At 37.8% G+C, this 25,430-nt stretch overlaps 1 protein-coding gene across 1 annotated transcript in view; it reads right to left on the bottom strand.

The window, feature by feature from the left end:
* PIBF1 (progesterone immunomodulatory binding factor 1) overlaps positions 1-25,430 on the bottom strand; it is a 159,390-nt gene that overhangs the window by 60,438 nt on the left and 73,522 nt on the right. The window contains exon 11 of the mRNA XM_080916617.1: positions 3,959-4,124. Coding sequence (XP_080772743.1) covers positions 3,959-4,124 — 166 coding nt within the window. The remainder of the gene's footprint in view (positions 1-3,958; positions 4,125-25,430) is intronic.

Below are 25,430 nucleotides of genomic sequence, written 5' to 3'. Positions count from 1 at the left end.
ATAAAATTCTTGAATACCGAAGTCAAGAACACATCAAAACCAGCATTCACCACAATCAAGTAGGCTTCCTCCCAGGGATGTAGGGATGGTTCAATATATAAAAATCCATTAATGTAATCCATTATATAAACAAACTCAAAGGAAAAAGATCACATGAGCATCTCATTAGATGATGAAAAAGCCTTTGACAAAACACAACAACCCTTCATGTAAAAAGTCTTGGAGAGATCATAAATTCAAGGTCCATACCTAAACATAATAAAAGCAATATACAGCAAACCATCAGCCAATATCAAATTAAATGGAGAAATACTTGAAGCAATCCCACTAAAATCAGGAAAGAGACAAGGCCGCCTGCTCTCTCTGTATCTATTCAATATAGTACTGGAAGTTCTAGTCAGAGCAATTAGACAACAAAAGGAGATCAAGGGGATACAAAGGGATACAAATGAAAAAAGAAGATGCCAAGGTATTTGATGATATGATAGTATACATAAAAGACCCCCCAAAAATCTACCAGAGAACTTCCACAGTTGATAACTTTAGCAAAGTAGCTGGATATAAAATTAACTCAAACAAATCAGCAGCCTTCTTTTATACAAATGATAAATGGTCTGAGAAAGATATTAGGGCAATAACAACCTTCACAATAGCCACAAACAATAAAAAAATCTTGGTGTACTCTTACTAAGCAGGTGATCTGTATGATCAAGAACTTCAAATACCTGAAAAAAGAAATTGAAGACCTCAGAAGATGGAAAGATCGCCCATGCTCATGGTTTGGTAGGATTAATATAGTAAAAATGGCCATCCTGCCAAAAAGCGATCTACAGATTCAATACAATCCAAATCAAAATTTCAACACATTTCTTCACAGACAAGGAAAGAAAAATTCTCAGTTTCATATAGAAAAACAAAAAACCCAGAATAGCCAAAACAATTCTTAATAGTGAAAGAATTTCAGGGAAAGTCACCAGCCCTGACCTCAAGCTGTACTACAGAGCAATAGTGATAAAAACCACATGGTACAGAGGCAGACAGGGGACCAATGGAATAGAACTGAAGACCCAGAAAAAAGCCCACACATTAATGGATACTTGGTATTTGACAAAGAAGCCAAATTTATGTGATGGAAAAAAGAAAGGTTCAATAAGTGTGCCAGTCTAACTGCTGGTCTACAATGTAGAAAAATGGAAATAGATCCATGTTTGTCACCTTGCACACAGCTCAAGTCCAAGTGGATCAAGGACTCAACATAAAACCAGATAAAGTGAATCTATTAGAAGAAAAAGTGAGAAGGAGCCTCAAACTCAGCACAGGGGGAAATTTCCTAATTTCTAGAACTCGAATAGCTCATGCTCTAAGATCAACAATTGATAAATGGGACCTAATGAAACTGGAAAGCTTCTGTAAGGCAAAAGATGCCATCAATGGGACAAACAAGCCTCCTATAGATTGGGAAAAAAATCTTCACCAACCTCACATCCGATAGAGGGCTAATATCCAAAATATTTAATAAAGAATGAAAGAAGCTAACCTCTTAAAAAACAAACGACCTAATTTAAAAAGGGTACACAGGTACCTAATTTAAACAGAGAACTGTCAATTGAGGAATCTCAAATGGCTGAGAAGCACTTAAAGAAATGTTCAACATCCTTAGTTATCAGGGAAACGCAAATCAAAATGACCCTGAGATTCCACATCACACCAGTCAGAATGGCTGAGATCAAATAATCAGGTGACAGCTGAGGCTGGCAGGAATGTGGAGAAAGAGGAACACTCCTCCACTATTGGGGTTGTAAGCTGATACAACCACTCTGGAAACCAGTCCGGTGGTTTCTCAGAAAATTGGACATAGTCCTACCTGAAGACCCAGTTATTCCACTTCTGGGCTTATACCCCAAAATGCTCTAATAAGGATGCATACTCCATTATGTTCAAAGAAAATATTCCTTTAAAAAATCCTTTAAAAGGATTTAAAAAGAGGCTTAAATTCTTGGATTATTACTACTTGTACAACCCGATGAATCCATATATCACCTTTGTTTTTAAAAATGCTAGCACGGGGCTTCAGTGTGGCAGCTAAAGGCACTTGCTGTATTAAGTATGGTGACCTGAGGTCATTTCCTATAACACATGTAAAGGTGAGAGAGCATCAACTCTACAAAGTTGTCCTCTCACCTTTATAAATGTGCAGTGGCATAAATGTCCACCCACACACAACATTCACACACACAAGCATAATAAATTAAAAACTTAAGGTATTTACTTTATGGTGTTGGGACTGGTGTTGTGAATGCTAGGCAACAGCTTTGCACAGAGCTATGCTACCAACCTAATGATAACATTTAAAAGAGTCAATGTATAGAGTTGTATGAGAGGCTATACAAGTGAACAAAGCATATTTCATATATACTCTTCAAATATCAATTGATCCTATCTCACACAGATTTTTTAGTGTGATCATGATATGTCACAGTGTAAAGTTCTCCACTATTGTAAATAACACTTCAGTGAGTGTCTAGGGATGAAGTATTTTACATATTTAAAATACATCTTAACAGGGGCCAGAGAAATGGCTCAGTGGTTAAGAGTACTCACTGGTTGCTCTTTCAGAGGACCTGGGCTCAATTCCCAGAACTCCTTTCAGGGGATCCAACACCTTCACACAGAATGTATAGATCTTTTAATGTAGTATTGAAATGATAAGTCAACAAGTAGCTAAAACTGCTTTGCTAACATATGTATATTTACATATAAACCCTATATATTTTCTAAATTAAAAACAAATTTTATAATGTAATTGATATTATAATTTGGGAAAATTATTACAAAATTTAGATTTTATTTTATTTTATTGCATATGTGTGTCTTGCCTGGTTGTCTGTGTATGCCAGTGGAGCCCAGAAGAGTGCACTCGGGCCCCGGAACTAGAGTTATAACTGGTTGTGAGCTACCATGTGGGTCCTCGGGAAGAGCAGCTGGCATCAATGCCTACTGAGCCATCGCTTCAGCCTCAGGAAAGGCTTCTAATTGACAAATTTTCAGTTTTATTATCTTCCATCTTTGTTTTGACCTAAAATTATATTTTTTCATAACTAAGGTCATTCATATGCAAAGAGGAAGACTAAAAACATGAAGTGCTTAAGTTAAGCTACCAACAAGATACCATCTATTTTAAAATGTAATATTTTCTGTCATTTCTTAAGAAAAATTTGTAAAAATACTGAATATTATCTACATAATTTTCCACTTGTACTACAGAATTACTTTGCTGAGTAAAAAAATATGCTGAAAATCAGGCCAATGAGATGGCTCTGCTTCCCAAGTTCCACACTGTGGAAGGAAAGAACTGACCACCATAAGTTGTCCTCTGACTTCCAAATGCCTTCTGCCATGCACACGAGCGTGCATACTCACAGGCACAAAAGCAAACAAATGTAAAAGTGTAAATGCTAAGACATTAGGAACAGTTTTCTTGATGAAAACTGAAAAACATAAAATACCAGCTATTCCATTCCAGAAAGATGGTAATTTTTATATACATCATTATACTTCTACAGTTTTCTTTATGCAAATTTCAGTTTTCTTACATAAGTATTCCCAGCAATTATATGATTTTTGTTAGTATGAATAAAACCTTTTCTACATTTTTTAAAAACAATTTTAGTCATTTTTTGATGCACATATTTCTGCTATTTATATATTTCTTCTTCCACCTTTTTGTTTTTTAAAATAGGACTGTCTTACTTAGTTCTGGCTGGCTACATGAGCCTCAAACACGTGATCCTCCTGTCTCAGCCTCCAGAGCGCTGGTATTCCAGGTATGTAGCTTTCTTTCCTTATTTTCTTTTGAGGACAAGGTATGGTCCTCTAGGAGAAACAAAGGTCTATGGAAACGCTATACTTACAAAGTCTATATTTACGCTTATGCCAAGGGAAAGTTGCATAGCGGTACCTCCAATTTCTTCTGGTATTTTTCACATTCCAACTGGCACTGTGTGAGATTTCTTGCTGTTTCCTCTTGCAGGAGTTGAACACGCTCACTTTCAAAGGACTTCAACTTACTCTGATGGAGAAACTCAGAAACTTTGCTTTCTGTACTAAGCTGGAGCTCTCTGTACCTGAAAGAAGCAGAGAGGTGACGGCCTCCCATGTAGGACTGAGGACAAACCTCAGTTCTACTTCCCACCCCATCATATTACAATTGCATGACTAATCATTTTATTTATTCAGAAAAGCTTTCATAATTTAGCTATGCACATGTATGGAAACACATACTAAAATATACATTTGAATATTATAAGAAAATGATGGACCAACCATCAAATGGTATATTTAACAACCCAGATAGGAATATTCTCTTCATTTCATAGGTATAGCTATAATAAAATATTTATTTAGCATACAAATCACCACATATTCTATGTGTGAAAATATTCTATATTGATTGTGTCCTAAAAGAAAGCAAAGGAGACATATTTTATATTTTCACAGAGACACTATGAATCTAGCACAATGTTATGTTCATTATTAAAATTTATCTATTGAGCTATAACTTCAAAAGATAATTAGAATAAACTAGAGCAATGGTTGTTTTTTGTTTCTTTCAGGGGAAGACAGGGAAGCAAATGTGAAAATCCAAGAGTGATGAGTGAGAAGGATGCTCTCCAGGTTAAAGGGGACACATGAAAAAGAGGCCAACAGGGTCTCTCTCTGAGAGAGAGGGAAGAGAGTGTGTGAAAGAGAGAGTAGAGAGTGAGAGAGAGGAGAGAGAGTGTGTATGGGAGAGGAGAGAGTGTGAGAGGGAGAGTGTGAGAGAGAGAGAGGGAAGAGAGTGTGAGAGAGAGGAGAGAGAGAGTGAGAGAGAGGAGAGCATGAGAGAGAAAGAGGAGAGTGTGAGAGAGAAAGGAGAGAGAGAGGGAAGAGAGAGAGTGTGTATGAGAGACGAGAGTGTGAGAGGGAGAGTGTGAGAGAGAGGGAAGAGAGTGTGAGAGAGTGAGAGAGAGGAGAGAGAGAGAGTGAGAGAGAGGAGAGAGAGTGTGAGAGAGAGTGAGAGAGAGGAGAGAGTGTGAGAGAGAAAGAGGAGAGTGTGAGAGAGAAAGGAGAGAGAGAGAGTGAGAGAGTGAGAGAGAGAGGAGAGACAGAGGGAAGAGAGAGAGTGTGTGAGAGAGAGGAGAGAGTGAGAGAGAGAGGAGAGAGAGAGAGAGAGAGAGAGAGAGAGAGAGAGAGAGTGAGAGAGAGGAGAGAGAGAGTGTGTGTGAGAGAGTCTCTCTCTGTGTGTGTATGTGTGTGTGTGTGTGTGTGTAATCTAAGAACACAAGCCTTAATGTACATGCTAAAGGCCACGTCACTTTAGGCACATGTACCTTTTGTACTATATCGTGTTACATATAGGGTAGAGAGAGATCCAGGCAGTATATATCATACAGCCTGTAACAGTAAGGCTTTAAGAAAAAGTCAGCTTTGATGCTGCTTTGTAAAGCCCTAACATAATATATTTAAAAAGTTCTTATGATTTTATTAAAAATACTGTTTTAGTGGTTGGAGGGAAACACCAGGTAAAATGCTTGCTGTGATAGATTTGCTTACTGTGGTTGTCTAAGATAAATGAATTTATGTACTTATGGCTGAGTAACACGCCACTTTATGGATATGGCACATTTGTTTATCCATTTATTAGTCGAGCATTTGAGCTGTTTCTGCTCTTGGGTATGAGTAATGGTACTATGAATACTTGTATGAAAAATTTTATAAACATGCTTTCGATTTCTTGTAGTTAAAATGAAACCCTATTAACTATTTGAGGAATTATTAAATTGTTTTGCAATATAGCTGCTACTATTTTATATCCTGTCAGCAGCAAAGAACGTGATAGTTTCATCACACTCCTTTGAACAATTATCAATGTCTGCTTTATTACAGCTATTTTAATGGATGTAGAGTGATACAAATATCATGCTCAAACTCTTAGTAATTCAGTATCTTACTGAAATGGAAATGTTTCTTTACTCCTTAAGTCAAATTGTATTGAGTATTTAAATCCGTAAGACACATGAAATCATCTGGCATGATGTCACACATGTGTAATGCCTTACAGTGGTGATGCAAGCATGAGAATAGGGAATTGAAGGTCATCCTAGCCTACAGAGCAAGTTCAAGAGCAACCTAGGTTACAATAAGACTGTCTCAAAAAAAAAAAAAAAAAAAAAAAAAAATCAAACCCACATCAACCAATCCCAAACCAAGTACTAATGTTGATACTTTCCCTGTGTGCTAACTTCAAGCCATATATAAACTACACAACTAGAGTAGATTTGGATAAGTCATTGACACTGTGAGATATTGACCTTTAGGGTAAATTTTTTTGGAGGGTTAAGCTGAAAAATTTGCCTTTCCTGGGTTTAGAACACTTGGGATGCTTTTGATACCAACAACAGCGTTAACAGCTTCAAACAGGCAATTAGCCGAGCACGTCTGCACTACCAGCACCTGAAAGCTCATTACAGCACCCCTGCTCTCTTCCAGTAGTAAGACCCAACCAGTAGACACCATTGGGGCATTTAAATAACTATCCAACATTTTCATAATAAATGTCTCCTAAAAATCTGATTCTATTTTAGTAACAGAGCTTCTCTAAAACCAAATGATAATTCTCAACACCGATTTATTTTCATGGTGATTAACTAGGAAAAGAACTTGCCTTCAGTCACTGTCTTTCAAACAGTCTTGATGGGTTTAATTTGTTAAATTAATCTGTGAAGTGCTGCATCAGCACAACAGCTACAGAAGCAGGTCTAACTGAGGAGCGGCGAGGCCAGAGCTCTGCCTGCAGTTTCAGGTGACTCCTACTCAACTTGTTTTCCTCACATAACCTGTTGCATTCTTCTCTGTTGACTCAGACCTCTCATCTTGTCCTCTCAATTTGCACACTTACTCGAACCAAGTCAGTACTGTCCACACATCAACACCTTCATGTTTGCTGTTCTACTTCAGCAAAGCAACCTGAAGAGGTCAAATCTGTGAAGTACCATCAGAATGCCTACCTGTCCTCACAGCCATCTGGGCCTGCTATCTGCTGCATTTGTCTTTATGATATATTTATAATCAGCTCTTTAGTTTTCATAAGAGCCATCTATATATAACACACTACCTTAAAATACTAGCAGAAAGAAACAGAAGTCTAAAGAAGTATTCACTGCAACAAAACTTTAAGAGCTAGAAGAACAAAGAGAAAAAGAAGTGAAAATCCAGTATTATGCAGGAAATTACCAGGAGGTTAAACCTCAAGAAATCTTTTAAGTTGGAGCTATGGGAAGAGCCCAGTCAATAGTCTTTGCCCTGTAAAGCATGAGGACCCAAGTTTAACACAAAGCAGGGTGGGGTGGCCTATGCTTGAAACTCCAGCATTGGAGAGGCCAAGTAAGGCAGATCTTTGAGGCTCTCTGGTCAGGCAACCTAGCACTCCAGGTGAAAATCCCTGTGTCAACAAAACAAAACAAAACCCATAGATGGCAGCAGCAGAACGACTCTTGAATCTGTCCCTTAACCTCCATAAGTACCTGCCTACAAGTGTGCACACAGACACATCCAGCACAAATTAAGAAAAGGAGAAAAAAAAAAATCAGTAAGGTCATCATTCTGAGGAACAATTTATTTAGACCTTTCTCTGTTTTTCTTTCCCTTTCACCTCTCCAGCTCTTTGAGAGAGGAGCTTTTATAAGTTTATCTGGCCCTGGAACTCACTCTGTAGGAAAACACAACCTTGTACTTGAGATCCTCCTCTTCTATCTTCCTAGTGCTGAGATTACACAGAGCCACTGTATCAGCGAGTATGGATTTCATCTTCGACGTCCCCAACCTTTCCTTCTTTTCTTCTGTATTGGCAAATGATTACAGACCCAAGTACCCTAGTATTGAACCTTATTGTTCCTATTATGAACCTTTATTCAATCTCAGTTCTTCAAACAAATGACAAATAACAGAAATAATTGGTTTTTAAATGCTGTCCACAAAATGTTCATGGTTTACACTACATTAAAACTGGACACAGATTTGAAACATAATGACCTAATCTCATTTTGCAGACAAGCAGTATACAGCAAAGTACCCACAATGTATTTTATTCAGTAGTAATGTCCATGCAATCAGCAGAACCAGGAAATGACCCACATGTTAGGAACTTTCCCAGCTGGTTTTGTTTGGAAGTAGGACACTGAGAAGGTTGAGACAGAGCATTTGTCTGTACACAGCAGGACAACTGAGTAGAAAGGGGATAAAGAGAGCTCCTGAGAACCACGCAGGCTGGCAAAAGCTAGTACAGTGGCAGCACGAGGGAGGCTTTCTCAGGGCAGAAAATGGCCACCTGCTTCCAGGGCTTCATGGATGGGCCATGAAGAATCCTACGGCCTCACAGTCTCTGGGAAATCCTGACGGTAGGCAGTTTGGTCCTAATTCTACAAGCAACTGGGGTGAAAGCTTTCTGAAAACCACTCTGCCATTCTGTCCTTGAAGGCTGTGCTTCAACAGCGATGTTCCTGGTTCTCTTCAGTGTATATAGCTGTAGGAAACGGGCTGATGAGGGCAGCTGCTGACCTGTCTAATACAATGAGAGTTAGCTCTTGATCACAGCATGGCTGTGCTTGTATTTCCATTATTAGAGCAATAAGTAACCTACCGCATAAGTAACCCACCAAACTCTCTTGAATTCCTTAAGTAACTAAACCAATTCTTAGGACAAAAAAAAAAAAAAAAAAAAAAAAAAAAAATCCCCCAAAACAAACAAAATACCCTGAAGCATTACAGGCATCTCTACCACTACTTTCATGTATAGGCATCATATCACATTATTCCTCTTTATCTACAATCCCCCTCTCCACTTTGTATGTCTTAAGACTACTTTATGTTTGAAACTCATTCTTTTTACATTAGTTTACAATGTGAATATAGTCATGAATAATTTCATTTCATTTACTAATCCTAAGCTGAGAAAAATTTAGATAGTGCTCAGACATGCTGCTGCTGTTCACACCGCTCCAAAGAACACTGTAGTAACTGCCTGCTAAGCACAAGTGAATGCTCCCATCACACAGTAGTACTGTTGGATCACAGACCTGAAACTTTGGTACACGAGCTGGGTATGGTAGCATACACCTTTAATCACAGTATTTAGGAGGCAGAGTAGGCATATCTCTTGAGTTCAAGGCCAGTCTTGTCTACAGAGAGAATTCTAGGACATCCAGGGCTACATGGAGAAACACTGTCTCAAAAACAATCAAACAACCCCCCTCCCCTCAAAAATACCTCTTTGGTATACAGTACAATTTTATACCTTAAATAGCAATACAAACTTAAAATGCTACTAGAAGCATATAAATTATAGCTTCCCCATATCTTTACAAATATCTTCATCACCTATAAAATACTTGCTATGTGTATTTTATGAATTAAACCTTCAAAGTGTGCTTGCCTGCTTTCCCATGGATGTAAAAAGCAGGAATATTTTTATGTGCTCAGAACATCACTTAGTAGTGTTCGTTCAGTCCTCAGGAAAACATGAAGGCATGCATACACACTCCTAAAGTCCTCTTACCAATGCTATTTTCATCTGTGTCACGATTTGACTCTAGTAGAACCATTAGACATTCAGTCCCCCACTAATTTCTTGCTTAATTTCCTCTCACCAAATAGTCCCAGTTTATCTGCCTAACTTTATGAGCTTCCTTCTGAATCACGTTTAGATTTTCTACACTGAGACATGTGGTTTAAGAAATCAGGCGGCTTCCCATTGAGCAGCAGCAGCAGTTTAAAGTTTATGAGCCACAAATGTTCTAACTTTGATAGAGAATATTCTTGTTTCCTCGTGCTCGGGTATACTTCTTTTCAAAGAAGAACACTAATTCATCATCTTCACACATAGTTTGATACTAGCCATGGAGGCTGCTATATTCATAAGAACTTAAGTCGTGAGAAAGATGTATATACATCCTAAGAAAATAATACTGATTATAAAGGGATAACTTGGAAAAGGAGGACAGAGGGAAAGTTTTACCTCACATGGTTTGATTTAGAAGTAATTTTACAAAAAGCAACTCAAGTTTCCATGAGGCAAATTTAAAAAGTAGATATTAAATACCTTCTATTTAAATAATTTTGTTTTGACTTCATATAATAAAGTAATAACTGACTTTTGGAATAATTTTGCATAAATTTAATATTAAAATAATTACTTTCTTAAATTATAACAAATTATATATTAGTTAACAAGAAAGATTTCCCATTGTTCAGATTAGATACTGATGTGGCATATTAAAATATGTATATGTTATAAATACTAAGCACATGCTATACCACTGAGCTGTATTCCCCAGTCCTAAAAAAGGACACTATGTTCTCAAGTGTGATATTTTTGTGTTTCAATTGAGAAATCCGAAAGCAAATGGATGGAACTAGAAAATATCATCCTGAGTGAGGTAACCCAGACACGCAAAAACACACATGGTATGTACTCACTGATAAGTGGGTATTCGCCCAAAAGCTCAGAATATTCGCGATACAACCCACAAACCATAAGTAGCTTAAGAACAAGGAAGACGAAAGTGTGGATGCTTCAATCCTACATAGAAGGGGGAACAAAATAATTACAGGAGGGAGAGGGAAGGAGGCAGGAAAAAAGAAAGGAGGGGCAGGATCAAGTATTGGAGAAGGACAAACGGTCAGGAAGTCGAATACAAATATGTAACAGTGGGGGATGGAGAACTGGGGGAGCCACTAGAAAGTCCCGGATGCCAGGGAAGCAGAACACTTCCAGGAACCAATGAGGATGACTTTAGCCGAAATATGCAACAAACTGGAGAAAGAACCTGTAGAGACCACCTCCAATAGATAGGCATGGCCCCCAATTGAGGGATGGGGCAACCTACTCATCTCAAAATTTTTAACCCAGAAATGTTCCTGTCCAAAAGAAAGACGGACAAAAAAATTGAAAGAGACTGAAGGTAAGGCCATCCAGAGACTGCCTCACCTGGGGATCCATCCCATATATACACCAAACCCAGACACTATTGCTGATGCCAAGAAGCACTTGCTGATAGGAGCCTGGTATGGCTGTTCCCTGAGAGGTTCTACCAGCACCTGACAGATGCAGACACTCACAGCCAACCATTGGGCTGAGCACAGGGATCCCAATGGAAAAGCTAGGGGGAAGGAGCTGAAGGGGACTGCAACCCCATAAGAAGAACAATATCAACTAATCAGATCCCCTCAGAGTTCCCAGGGACTAACTAACCCACCAACCAAAGAGCACACATGGAGGAACCCAGGGCTCCTGCTGCATAAGCAGCAGAGGATGGCACTGTCTGGCATCAGTGGGAGGAGAGGCCCTTGGTCTGGTGGAGGCTTGATGTCCCAGCATAAGAGGATGCTAGAGCAGTGAGGCAGGAGTGGGTGAGGGGGTGTAGGAGCACTCTCATAGAGGCAAAGGGAAGTGGGGGGAAGGAATGTAATGGGGATTTATAGAGGGGTAAACAGGAAGGGGGATATCATTTGAAATGTAAATGAATAAAATGATTAATATAAAAAAGAATTACAGCTATATGTAACAAGAGAAGTACTAATCTGAGTGCTACACATGCGGATGTCTTCAATGTAAGAAACTTAAGAATTAGTATGTATTAGAAACTAGTCCCGGTGGTACACACGTACAGTTGCAGCAGTTGGCAGGTAAACGCAGGAGTTAGGATTTAACCCCAGTTCTATAGTGAGTTCAAGGTGGAGTTATTTTGAAATCCTGTCTCAAAAAAATCCCAAGCCAAAACTAAAGAATAATTACTGTTTACTAGAGATTAACTTTATGTTGATATTAAAATAGAAAATACTATACGAGATTGTGGTTTTGTCTAAACATACCTAGAAACCAAGTAAAAAATTTTATTAAAAGTTAGGGGAGCAATTCCAGGAGCTGAAGTATATACACATAGCTCTGGTAACACAGGTTTTCTCTTCTGCATTGTGGAATTTTCCAAACTGAAAAGCCATCAGGTAAGAAAAACTCCCATCAATGTAGTGACAATGACTGCTATAGGGTCTGATAAAAGGATGGGAAGGCAGGTGGATGTTTGTGCAAACGTTTCTGTCATTTACATTTCCTTAGCCAGTTAGCTTCTCAGCTGCAGCACGACATCTGTCATATTTGGCTTACAAGCTAATTCTTAAATGAATGTGAGGGATGTTTTTTGCCGAGTTAAAAAACGCTGAGTATGTTTAACAACTGTACCGTGGACTTAGGAGAATTTCAAGTATGCATTTAGAGTAATTCAATGAATCTATCATATCATGATCAAATAAAATTGTAAGGTCATTAATAAAATAAACACTATATAGCAATATTTGGCAATTTTGTTTAAGCAAAAAAGAGGTTTTCCAGGTATGTGCAGATAAAGTACTTGATTGAAAGAAATACAAGAGAGGAATGCTGTTTTAAAATAAGCCAGAGCATGAAGGACATAAATTTAGGGTAAAACACTTTGTAACAGTGTTTGAATGGTGCTGCTTTCTCTTCTGTCTTTTCTAGAAACAGGACAACACAAGTTCAGCCTGACCCTCCTTTGAGCCAGAGAACGGACTGAATGTGTGCTCTCTCCAGCACACAGCTCCATCCCAAGGTCCTGTCACTGTGTGTGTGAACTGGGCTGATCTACAAACACCATTACAACAAGCACTGTCAGTGGCAGGGTGGAGGGAAATCTGAGTACAAGGTATGGTAAAACTTAGGAGGGAATAAATAAAGAAGTTATGAAGCATTGGTTTCTGGAGAAGACACATCCTATAAATCCTAACTTGGCAAGAAATGGCCCAGAATTGCAGGAGAACTGGTAAACTCCTCACTAGGTATATAGAAATAAGAGTCCTAGGTTTTTAAACCTCTTAGGTTCGGTAACCTGGATTAGTCACAAGATTTCTTTCCAAATAGAAAGAATGGCCCCTGAGATTTGTTTTATCTAGCCTAGCCTAGGAAGACCACTTAAACTATCTGCAGAATTTCCAAGAATCAACCTATAATGGCTCTTTCTTAGACCAAATAAAATCTCAAGGGACAAAAATAACAACAAAAACAACAAAACATAAAACTATTTAAGCTCAAGTTAGGGGAAATTAAGTGAGCTAAGTCAAGCAAAATGGTGGCAATGCTATCCAGTACAACTTAAATGCTTGTTCCTGGAGTGTAGAGATCTTGTCTAGTTCATATCTGGACTCCTAGCACCTAGTATATTAGTGGCCATACTGGAAATTCATAAGTTATTACTGAAAAAACCCCAGTCATATTGACTAGTGATCTCAGGTGTCAGAAATGTAAACTGCTAACAAGGTCAACAGCATGCTATAACCCCACAGAGGATCTGAAGAAGGGCAGTCTTTCTCTTCTTTCTAGAGTATGACAAAGCCAGTCAGTTAAGATGATATGATCATTGCCAGGGTTAGGTGTCAGTGTAACGTAACAAAAAATTATAGGGAAAGAAGACAAAAGAAACCAAAAATGATTATAGGTTAGGTATGACTGGTCTATAAAAAAGATTAAAGTTTCTAAAAATGCAGTTTGGGTAATGACAATGGTGGTATAGAGACATGACAACATTCTAGAAACATTGGGAAAAACAGAAATGAGAAGCTGCAGAACAAACAGCGCAGTATGGTAGCATCTAAGTTCTGTTGTGAGTTAGAATTAGTTGGCAGTTTTAGGAGCTTAAGTGAGTCACTGGCCGCTCACAAAAATGTCACAAACTCTAAGAGAAACCTGAGTGGAACACAGTTGTCTCCACCTTCTCTGAAGCCATGGGAGAGGATGTTCCTTTTGACTTTTGATGTGCTCAGTGAGGTGCAGACATCATAATGCTGACTCTCACTGAATAGAGACAACAGGCACGGTAAACATCCGGGGCTGACAGAAAAGAAACGTTAGGTTCATCACATGAATGACCAAAGGAGCAGAGACCAATTCAGAGTAAAGCTACAACACTTATTTCTTACAGGGAAGAGGCAGTCACAAACATTAATTTCCATCGTGTTGTGGTCCATACACAGTTAAAGAATGCTGGGATAAAGACAGTGTGCTTGTCTAGCATAGAGAAAACTGTTAAGTTCTATTCACACCAAAACCAAACAAAAATAAAAGGAGGTTATACATCAGTGAAAAATGTGGTGTGTGTGTGTGTGTGTGTGTGTGTGTGTGTGTGTGTGTGTGTGTGGTATGTATACCTGTATATCTAGATGCATTTGCTTTGCCTGCATGCAGAAGCCACAGTTTGACTTAGGCTATACACCTGATTTCTTAAGACAGGATCTCTCACTAAACCCAGAGCTCATCATTTCAGCCAAAACAGCTGGCCACTGAGGCCCTGGGGACATGCCTGTCTCTGCCCTGTAAGCACTGAAGTTACAAACATGTACCATCATGTCTGGATTTTTATGTAGGTGGTGGGATCTGAACTCAGGTCCTCTTGCTTGAACAGCAAATCCTTTACTCACTGAGCCATCTCCCCACCCAAATTTTATTAGACTTTACATTACTGAAGATTATTCAACACGAGGAGTTAGAAATATGCTCAGTGGTTAAGAGCATGCATTACTCTTGCAGTTTGTGCAAACTGAGTTTGGTTTCCCACATTCATGTCCAGTGACTCACAACCAACGACCTGCCTGTTCTGGACTCCATGAGTTTCTGACTCATGCAGGAATACTGCCCCAGACATATACATATAAATAAACACAAAACATTTTTGAAAGAGACCATTCCAAATGATATGATACTAGCAAATATTATCAAATTATTTTAAAAACAAATTAAATTTTTACAAATAAAATTCATAAAAAAATCAAAAATAACTTTTTCACAATTCATGACTTTTTCATAATTATACCCAAATAAATTCCAAGAATTACTGTAGGTATTACTCTATTAAAAGTTTAAAAAATATTTGAGCCATTAAATTCAACACTACTCTATAATGTTTTCTATCATAAAAAAATAAATGGTTAAGAAGTCCTAACCTGTAACTCTACCATGGCATATAAGCTGTAAGTGTTGTACCGTCTGAAAATGGTCAATAAAAACTGGCAAAACTGACCGTATAGTCGGTCACAAAACAAGCCTCAATAGATATAAGAAGATTGAAATACTCTCATGCATCCTATCAGATCATCACGGACTAAGGCTGGTCTTTAATAACAACAAAGACAACAAAAAGCCCACATAAACATGGAAACTGAACAATGCTCTACTCAATGATAGCATGGTCAAAGAAGAAATATAGAAAGAAATTAAGGATATTCTAGAATTTAATGAAAATGAAAACACAACATACCCAAACCTATGGGATGCAATGAAAGCAGTACTAAGAAGAAAACTCATAGCTCTGAGTGCCTCCAAAAAGAAACTGGAGAGAGCATAGACTAGCAATTTGAGAGCACAGTTGAAAGCTCTAGAACTAAAAGAAGCAGATACACCCAAGAGGAGTAGACGGCAAAAAAATAATCAAATTCAGAGCAGAAATTGACCAAATAGAAACAAAAGGAACCATTGAAAGAATCAACAAAACCAAGAGCTGGTTCCTTGAGAAAATTAACAAGATTGATAAACCCTTAGCTAGACTAACTAGAGGGCAAAGAGAGAGTATCCAAATTAACAAAATCAGAAATGAAAGTGGAGACATAACAACTGAAACTGAGGAAATTCAAGAAATCATCAGATCCTACTACAAAAGCCTATACTCAACAAAACTGGAAAATCTGGAGGAAATGGATGAATTCCTAGACAGATACCAGATGCCAAAGTTAAACCAGGACCAGGAAAACCATCTAAATAATTCCATAATACCTAAAGAAATAGAAGCAGTCTTCAAAAGCCTCCCAAAAAAAAAAAAAAAAAAAGCCCAGGACCAGATGGGTTCAGTGCAGAATTCTATCAGACATTTATTTACTGACGACCTAATACCAATACTCTCCAAACTATTTCACAAAATAGAGTCAGATGGAATACTACCCAACTCATTCTTTGAAGCCACAATAACCCTCATTCCTAAACCACACAAAGACTTGAAAGAGAACTTCAGACCAATCTCCCTTATGAATATTGATGCAAAAATACTCAAAAAAAATTCTTGCAAATTGAATTCAAGAACACATCAAAACAATCATTCACCATGATCAAGTAGGCTTAATCTCTGGGATGCAGGGATGGTTTAATATATGGAAACCTATCAATGTAATCCATCATATAAACAAACTCAAAGAACAAAATCACATGGTCATCTCACTAGATGCTGAGAAAGCATTTGTCAATATTCAACACAACTTCATGTTAAAAGTCTTGGAAAGATCAGGAATCCAAGGCCCATACCTAAACATAGTAAAAGCAATATACAGCAAACCAATAGCCAACATCAAACTTAAAGGTGAGAAACTTGAAGCAATTCCACTAAAATCAAGGACTAGACAAGGCTGCCCACTCTCCCCCTACCTATTCAACATAGTACTGGAAGTCCTGGCTGGAGCAATTAGACAGCAAACGGAAATCAAAGGGATACAAATCGGAAAGGAAGAAGTAAAAATATCACTATTTGCAGATGCCATGATAGTGTACTTAAGTGACCCCACAAATTCCACCAGAGAACTTTTACAGCTGATAAACAACTTCAGCAAAGTGGCGTGATTTAAATTATCTCAAACAAATCAGTAGCCTTCCTCTACCCAAAGGACAAACAAGCTGAGAAAGAAATTAGGGAAAAGGTACCCTTCACAATACTCACAAACAATATGAAATACATTGGGGTGACTCTAACTCAGCAAGTGAAGCACCTGTATGACAAGAACTTCAAATCCCTGAAGAAGGAAATTGAAGAAGATCTCAGAAGATGGTAAGATCTCCCATGCTCATGGATTGGAAGGATCAATATTGTAAAAATGGCCATCTTACCAAAAGCAATCTATAGATTCAATGCAATCCCCATCAAAATTCCAACTCAATTCTTCATAGAGTTGAAAAGAGCAATTTGCAAATTCATCTGGAATAACAAAAAACCTAGAATAGTGATATCCATCCTCAACAACAAGAAAACATCTGTGGGAATCACCATCCCTGACCTCAAGCTATATTACAAGGCAGTTTTGTTAAAAACTGCATGGTACTGGTACAGAAATAGACTCTTTCTTATGTCCTTGTAGAAAGCTCAGGTGCAAGTGGATCAAAGATCTCCACATTAAACCAGGCACACTAAAACTATTAGAAGAGAAAGTAGAGAAAACCTTAGAACACATAGGAACAGGGCAAAATTTCTTGAACAGAACACCAATGGCTTGTGCTCTAAGACCAAGGATCGAGAAATGGGACTTAATGAGATTGCAAAGTTTCTGTAAGGCTAATGACACTGTCAAGAAAACAAAATGGCAGCCAACAGATTGGGAAAAAATCTTTACTAATCCCACATCTGATAGAGGCCTAATATCCAATATATACAAAGAACTCAAGAACTTAGACACCAGATAACCAAAAAATCCTATTAAAAATGGGGTACAGAGCTAAACAAAAAGTTCTCAATTAAGGAATATCAAATGGCTGAGAAACATCTAAGGAAGTGCTCAACATCCCTAGTCATCAGGAAATGCAAATCAAAACAACCCTGAGATTCCACCTCACACCAATCAGATTGGCCAAGATCCAAAACTCAGATGACAGCAGATGCTGGCGAGGCTGTGGAAAAAGAGGAACACTTCTCCACTGTTGGTGGGGTTGCAAGCTAATACAACCACTCTGGAAATCTGTCTGGCGATACCTCAGAAAATTGGATATAGTACTACCTGAAGACCCAGATATTCCACTTCTGGGCATATACCCCAGAGACGCTCCAACATACAATAAGGACACATGTACCACAATGTTTATAGCAGCCCTATTTTTAATAGCCAGAAGTTGGAAAGAACCCAGATGTCCTTCAGTAGATGAATGGATACAAAAATTATAGTATATTTACACATGGAGTACTACTCAGCTATTAGAAACAATGACTTTATAAAATTCCTAGGAAAATGGATGCATCTAGAGAATATTATCCTGAGTGAGGTAACCCAGGCACAAAATAACAGACATAAATATGCAGTCACTGATAATTGGATACTAGCCCCAGAAAGCTCTGAATACCCCAGAAACAACTCATAGGCCATATGAAGCTCAAGAAAAATAAAGGCCCAAAATACAAGCCTCAGTCCTTCTGAGGAAAAAAAAAATCCAAGAGCTAAGAAGATAGCCTTCTGGCAATTTTTGGTATTCAAAAATCATTGTTTAATCTATACACACCAAGAAAACTCTGTTTCCATGTTATGTATGTTCTATTCTACATGTACTTTATGCTTATGGTAACTAGTAGATTTCAATGCGTACTATGAAACTTCTAAAAGAATTAAGTACTGACAAAAATATATTCATGTAATGTTATATGAAAATGCCTTCAAAAATCTGTACATGTATCTGTCTTTTTAAAAATAAGGTTGGAAGAGAAAAAAAGTAACATAAAAATTGTTCAAACATAAATAAATAAATAAAAATATTTAGAAAATTAAAAAAAAAGAAAAAAATAAAGATTTCCTAGCATGCCCAAGTCCTTGGGTTCTATTCTTACCAATATGCATAAAATTGTCTTAACAGATGGTACATGCCTGGCATTGTGGAACTTGGAGACAGAGGCAAGAGAATATGAAGTTTAAATTCTTCCTCAGCTCTACAGAAATTTCCGGATCAGTCTAGGATCCATGAGACACCCTCAAAGAATGACATAAAAAATAAGATGAACGGTGACTTTTAACTCATAATAAATATATGCCATAAATCACACAAGTGAGTCAAGTCTCTGAGGTAGCATTTTGTTCAAGAGTTAACAAATAATTTTTAAAATCATATGTCATTAAAATTCAGAAGAATATTTATACAAATATAGAATTTTAATAACTACTAAAATTAGGTGATAAAAATTCTGGTTGAATTTAAAAATAAAATATTATTTCAATTAATGGACCCTTCTAAATATAATCCATGTAGATAGAGAGATTCATGTGTGAGTTGAATGGCAGCTTCTCACAGGACCTGTCCAGGTCCCAGCTCCCGAAATATGCGGACACTGTCTTACTAGGAGAAGAGATTCTTCTTAGTGTGATTAAGTATGTGAGGATGAGGAGCCTGACCTACATTACTTGAGTAGATAATAAATGCCACCACATGGATCTTACATGAAGCATAGGAAGGCAAGAGCAGAGATTGTGGTAAAGATGTGGCCACAAGCCAGTGAATCCAAGGAACATCTGGAGTCCCCAGATGTGGGAAAAACTAAGAAGAGGACTTTCCTAGAGCTGTTGGAAGAAGCAAGCTGGCACAAAGCTTGGTTTCCAATTTTGTTATGTTTCGTGTATTTGAGTACTTAGTGTATATGAGAGTACAAATTTATTGACTGGTGCTGTATGACATCATACATATTCATGCTTCACATACTGTTTCATAAGCTTAATGTAATTCTGCGCCAGGCAGACCAACTGAGCTGGAAACAGAGAGAATGTTCCTTTAATGTTGAGGCAGTGGTATAAACTGTGCCCCTATAACCTGGGAGGTTAAAGCAGAGGCATCCTCTACAAGCAAGTTTGAGGCCAGCCTGTGCTACATGAAACACTATTTCAAACAAATAGAAGCAAACAACAACACCAGAAACAATTAAGAAAAAGATGCTTTTCTTAATCCTAGCTCTGCTTCTAGTAACAGTGTAACTTGGGACAAAACACACTTTAATGTCTTCCATATTCCAGACCTAGTGGAATATGTTCTTTTATCCCCCATTTATTTAAAATAGATATTTTGGGGCTGGAGAGATAGCTTAAAGGTTAAGACCACTGACTGCTCTTCCAGAGGCTGAGTTCAATTCCCAGCAACCACATGGTGGCTCACAGCCATCTGTAATGAGATCTGATGCCTTTTTTTCACGTGTCAGAAGACAGCTACTACATAAAAATAAGTACATCTAAAAAAATAAAATGTATTTTTTATCACCTAATATATCCTGATAGTTTCCCTCCCTCTACTCCTCTCTGTCATTCCTTCCTCCTCTCCCATCCAGATCCATCCCATTTCTGTCATTAGAAAATAGATTTCTAAGGGAATATAATAAGATAGAACGCAAACTAACACATTGGAACAGAATTAAATCAATAACCAGTAGGAAAAGAGCCCAAGAAAAGGCTCAGAAACTGATACAGGCCCAGAGATGCACTCATTCGCACACTCAGGAATCCTGAAGACACAAAGCTGGAAGCCATATCATAATCTATATGCACAGGACTTGGTGCAGACCCGTGCAGGCCCTATGCATGCTATCTCAGTCTGTGAGTTTATATGAGTTTTAATCTATTTTCAATAATGTTTCTTCAACTCCAAACTTTTATGAACTTTAAAGTATTAAAAAATAGCAAGACAGAGTGTAAATGTCATAACATCAAAAAGTGTATTATTAAAAATGAACACTAGATAGGTCAGCCAAATTAAGTATGTTAGAAGATTCATATCGCTCTAATAAATGGTACATACAAAATTTATCCTGAGCAAAAAAATAAAACCCCTCCATATACTCATTTACTTTTGTGTTTGTGTACGTGTGTGTGTGTGAGTGAGGTAGAGTGTCTCACTGAGTAGGCTGTGTGTTTCTCTCTCTCTCTCTCTCTCTCTCTTACACACACACACACACACACACACACACACACACACACACACACACACACACACAGAGAGAGAGAGAGAGAGAGAGAGAGAGAGAGAGAGAGAGAGAGAGAGAGAGAAAGGTCTCACTGAGTAGACCAGACTGGCCTCATGCTTGCAGAGATGCCTGCCTCTGCCTCTGAGTAGTGGTCCCAGTCATAGTTTTTGCCCTCTGCCCAGCAAGGTTAGGTTCTATGTTTTGTAACCAAAATAGAGTTTCAATAAAAACTAACTAAAATATTACCTCCAATGTCAGCATTACAAAAAAATTCTCTATGTAGAACATTTCCACGGTGCTAGAGTTCAATGTGTCCTATCCAAGGTAAGTTATAACTTCTCTTAGATTCCTTCTTTTACTAAACACGGCAACATGAGTCACAACTATAGCTTTCTCAGATATCGCTTAGCATTTGTATATAATGAAATTTAAAGATGGTATTTTGTCCTTCTTCAAAACACACAGTTCCAATCAATCCTACCTCCTTCTTGCTGAAAGAACTCTTCATGGTGACTGCAAAACTGAAGTATAATTTAGAAGCTGTGTCTAAAATTGGAAATAATGTTCATCTAAATATGCCTGCCAAGTTTAAAAATGTATTAGGAGTTAAATTGAAACATGTTGAAAATGAGTCATTGTAGACCAGAATATACACTGTAGGAAATAAGAGCTCATTTACAAGTGGGAGAAATACACTCACACTTCATCTCTGGTAATTCTCTGGACTTTCCTTCCAGTAAATAACATATTTTAAAATAATCGTGGAAAATATCTTTTAACTCTGGTTTTTTGAGTTGAGTTAGTTAGCTGGCATTTCAATTTTCTATACAATATTTTGGGAGAGGGTATATTTATCAAATGCAAACCTATGAAAATTTCCCCAAAGCAGTGAAGCAGTAGCGTCTGGAAGGCGAGCTGTATAAGTGATGCTTGTCCTTGCTGATTTACTTCACATTCATAAGAACGGGCTGTGACTCTAGATTTCCTAGAAACAGCCTAAAAATGTGTATACAAAACTGTGATCATCTCAAACTTTCAAACGCGATGTTACTAAGAAGTCCTAGAAGAGCACGGGCCAGGCTTCCTTCCTAACACTCATGCATTCATGCTGATGGAACTCCCTTCTCCACTGTGATTCACGCACTTATTAAGGCATTTGGCAGGACTTAGGCTAAAACCTGGCTCCACCTTAAGAAGGTGATATGACATGAAGGAACCTGCAATCTGGGTTACACTCCCAACATGTTCTTAAGTAACTGGTGAGACACACACATCTACCCTACAACCCTAACTCGTGCTGATTAACAGCACCAGTCCAGAGTGTTTCAGTTTTCTGAGTTATTATTTCTTGGTTCATCAATTTTGAATTGAGCAGGAATTATAAAATGGTTTGTCAAAGTATCTGTTAAGTACCTCCATAATCTAGACAATTTCCTTTTTCTAAACCATTTTCATAGTCTGTGTTTGTTTTCAGAGTAGCCCACACTGGCCTTGAACTTACTACCCTACCACGTCAGCTCAATGTTTGCTGTCTGAGTGACAGATGTGTATACCATGTCTAGCTTCAGTTTTGTTTTTCAAGTGCAATCATGTTCTCTGGAAACATCCAAGACATCCTGGCACATCTATGCAACCCAAGGATGCTGAACTCTTTCTTGGAGATCAGGTAATATAAGGTCTCACTTTCCTGCCTGCCTTCTGTCTACACAAGTGCTCTACCACTGAGAATGATTTCAGGCCTCACATACTTGAGCATGTTTTACTGCATACACATTGTTACTAGATATTCTAATTCCCCAAATCATTGTTTCGAACAGATACCATTAAGCAATTTTAGAATAGCTTTACAACCTGCATTAATTTTGCCTCTTAAACTAAGTCATTGGTAACGATCTCATGTCAGCTATGGACATGAAAGAATAGTTTCTTACTCAAGCTGCATCTCCTGCCCACAGATACTTAGTGTCACATTTATAATGGTTAGAAAAGCTATGTTCAGTCTTCCTGGATTTAAAAAAAAGTCTTTGCTGGATGTTTCATTAACTGTCATATATTATAAAATCTGGCCTTGCTTTCCCCCACTGTTTTTTGGTTATATGCTTAAATACGTGGGTTATAGTCTATAACTGCAAAGCAGTCAAAGTGGCAAGACTTGAAGCAGCTAGTCACAGTACACTCGTCGTCAAGAGCACCCAGGTTGGGTGGTACAAGGCAAGAGTATCTTTTGGATCTATGCGCTCTAGCCTGTTGAGGGTTACAAAGAAGAGGTGTCTACACTTAGTCTCATATCAATAATGTGATCTCCCAGGAGTAAGAAACCATCAGACTGAAAAAAAAAAGTTGAACTAGCCCAAGTTGGAAACAGCAGGTCACAGGCAAGAGATCAATAAGTCAGTATGTATGCTTGCCCTCAGTTCAATTTCTCCACTCTTAGTTCAGAATCCTTCACTTAGGGAATTTTGCCACCAACAGAGGGGATGTTTTCTTAACCCAATTAGACTTGACTATGATAATCTCCCACAGACATGCTCATAGGCAACTGGATCTAGACAGTTCTTCATTGAGTCTCTTAGATGATTTACTGTATCAAGCTGATTAGACTAACCACCAGACTATGTTATGCTTAAAACATAACTATTATTGTAACTATTTGGTATATAATATTATAGATATTACATACAAACATTATTTTCTTTTGCTGTCAAGTCTGTTTAGTTACAATTTATATTTGTTTCTACTTACATTAATATAATAATATTATACATTAGCCTTATCAATTAAGATTAACTTTTATAAACAATATAATAATGGTAGTTAGGGTTTAATTTTATGCTAAACATTCACTGCCTGTTCTTTCATGCATTGACATTTTGATTTATGAGTGCTACAATACTTCCTCTGATTGGTGAAGTTACAATTTCAAACAGGGTTTTCAGGGTAACTGGCATCCTAAGTCCTCACAACTGGTCTATTCTCATCACTCAGGGTACAAGCTTTTCTGAATTACAGCCTGTTTTAAATATTTGTGCTTACATACTGCTTATTTGTATATTTTCTGATTTGCACCATAGGAACGTTGTTATGAAGACAAAGACTCTTTCATTTTGTTAAACCCAAAGTCCTAGTGCCTAGAAACAGTGCTTGGCTCACCCTGGATGGTCAATAAACACTTCTAAGAATGAACAAAGAGTACTATGGAGGAAAACCCGCACAAGCAGGTTTGTTTTCTTAGTGAAGAGCTTACGCAGCCTGGGTACTTCAGTAGTTCCCTCAACATTTGTGCTTGCGATACAGAATGACTGCTTCCTGTCTTCTCCTTGCAGAACCAGTGATGAATTTTGTCTTTCATTTTATTATGTTTGTTACCCTTATGTACCCTGGCTTTCTAAACACGATGTATCCTGTTTAATCCCTATGTCTATTGCCTTTCCTCTGGTCTTTCTCACTTGCTCCTCCTATTTGCTATTGTTTGTAACATCTTTCCATTGCCAGTCTGGTTCCCTGCCTTCCCAACCCCACTATTTCTCCTTCATTACCTTAAAGTTGCATCACCATCCTTCTATGCCATGTATCTTAACATCAGGGGTTTCCCATAATGCGTTCTATTGCCCTGTTATTGCTTTCATGACTCTCATGTCTTCATAAACATTTCTAATTGTGACTATATTATCTAATTTTTTGGCTCCTAAAATAAATCTTTCAAAAAGTTCTTCTCATCTTTTATAGCTTTTATATTAACCATATCAATTCTTTTTAATAAAAAGATTGCTATTTGAGTAATATCCATTCCCCAAATACTACTGATAAAGAAACTTGTCTTTTAAACTTTTCTTTCTCTGATACATCTATGGCCATGCACTAATGTCTGAATGTAGGTAATTTTAGCCAGGTACACACTTATCCCCAAATAGCAAGAGGGAATGAGACAGGCACAGAGAGAGTATCTCTGCAACTGTAGAAACATTAGACTGTTAATTTGGAAGGCATTGTGGATCCCCCCTTTTTAACAACTTAATTTTTTTGATATATGTATAAGTCTGTGTAAGTGTATATCATGTGTGTGTGAGTGTGTGTGTATGTGTGTGTGTGTGTGTGTGTGTGTGTGTGCATATGCCATGAGAGACCATTTGGAGTTACAGGCAACTGTAAGCTGTCTAATATGGTTACTGGGAATCAAACACAGGTACCCTGGAAGACTAGCAAGTTCTTGGAACTCTGAGCTATTTCTTCAGCTCTATCCTTGGGAACACTTTAAGAACTTCTTCTGGGGCCGGTGAGGTGGCCAAATGGATAAAGAGAATTAGCACCATATCTGATGACCTAAGTTTGATCTTTGGAGCCCAGATGGTGAAAGGGAAACCAAATTATCCTCTGATTTCTATATATGCTCTGTAGCAATGTATGTATTTGTGTGTGCACACATGCGGACCAAGCACACACAAATACATGTAAAATTTCCCTTAAAATATCATCACCCTGAAGCTTTCCTTAGTTTCTGATGTAGCTAAGTCATTTTGATATTCTGGCCTATATAGTATGGATATAAAAAAGTGCCACAAAATGTCTTGTCAAATTTTTAGGAGTCCTAGGAGGCTGGGAAAGTTGGCAGCTTAATGGCTAACAAGGTTACTGTGCAAGAATCTGCATTTG

The sequence above is a fragment of the Micromys minutus genome (genome assembly GCF_963924665.1).
Source record: "Micromys minutus genome assembly, chromosome: 5".
NCBI lineage: Eukaryota > Metazoa > Chordata > Mammalia > Rodentia > Muridae > Micromys > Micromys minutus.
Note: the sequence above shows the minus strand (reverse complement) of the source record. Positions and strands in the feature narration are given on the sequence as shown.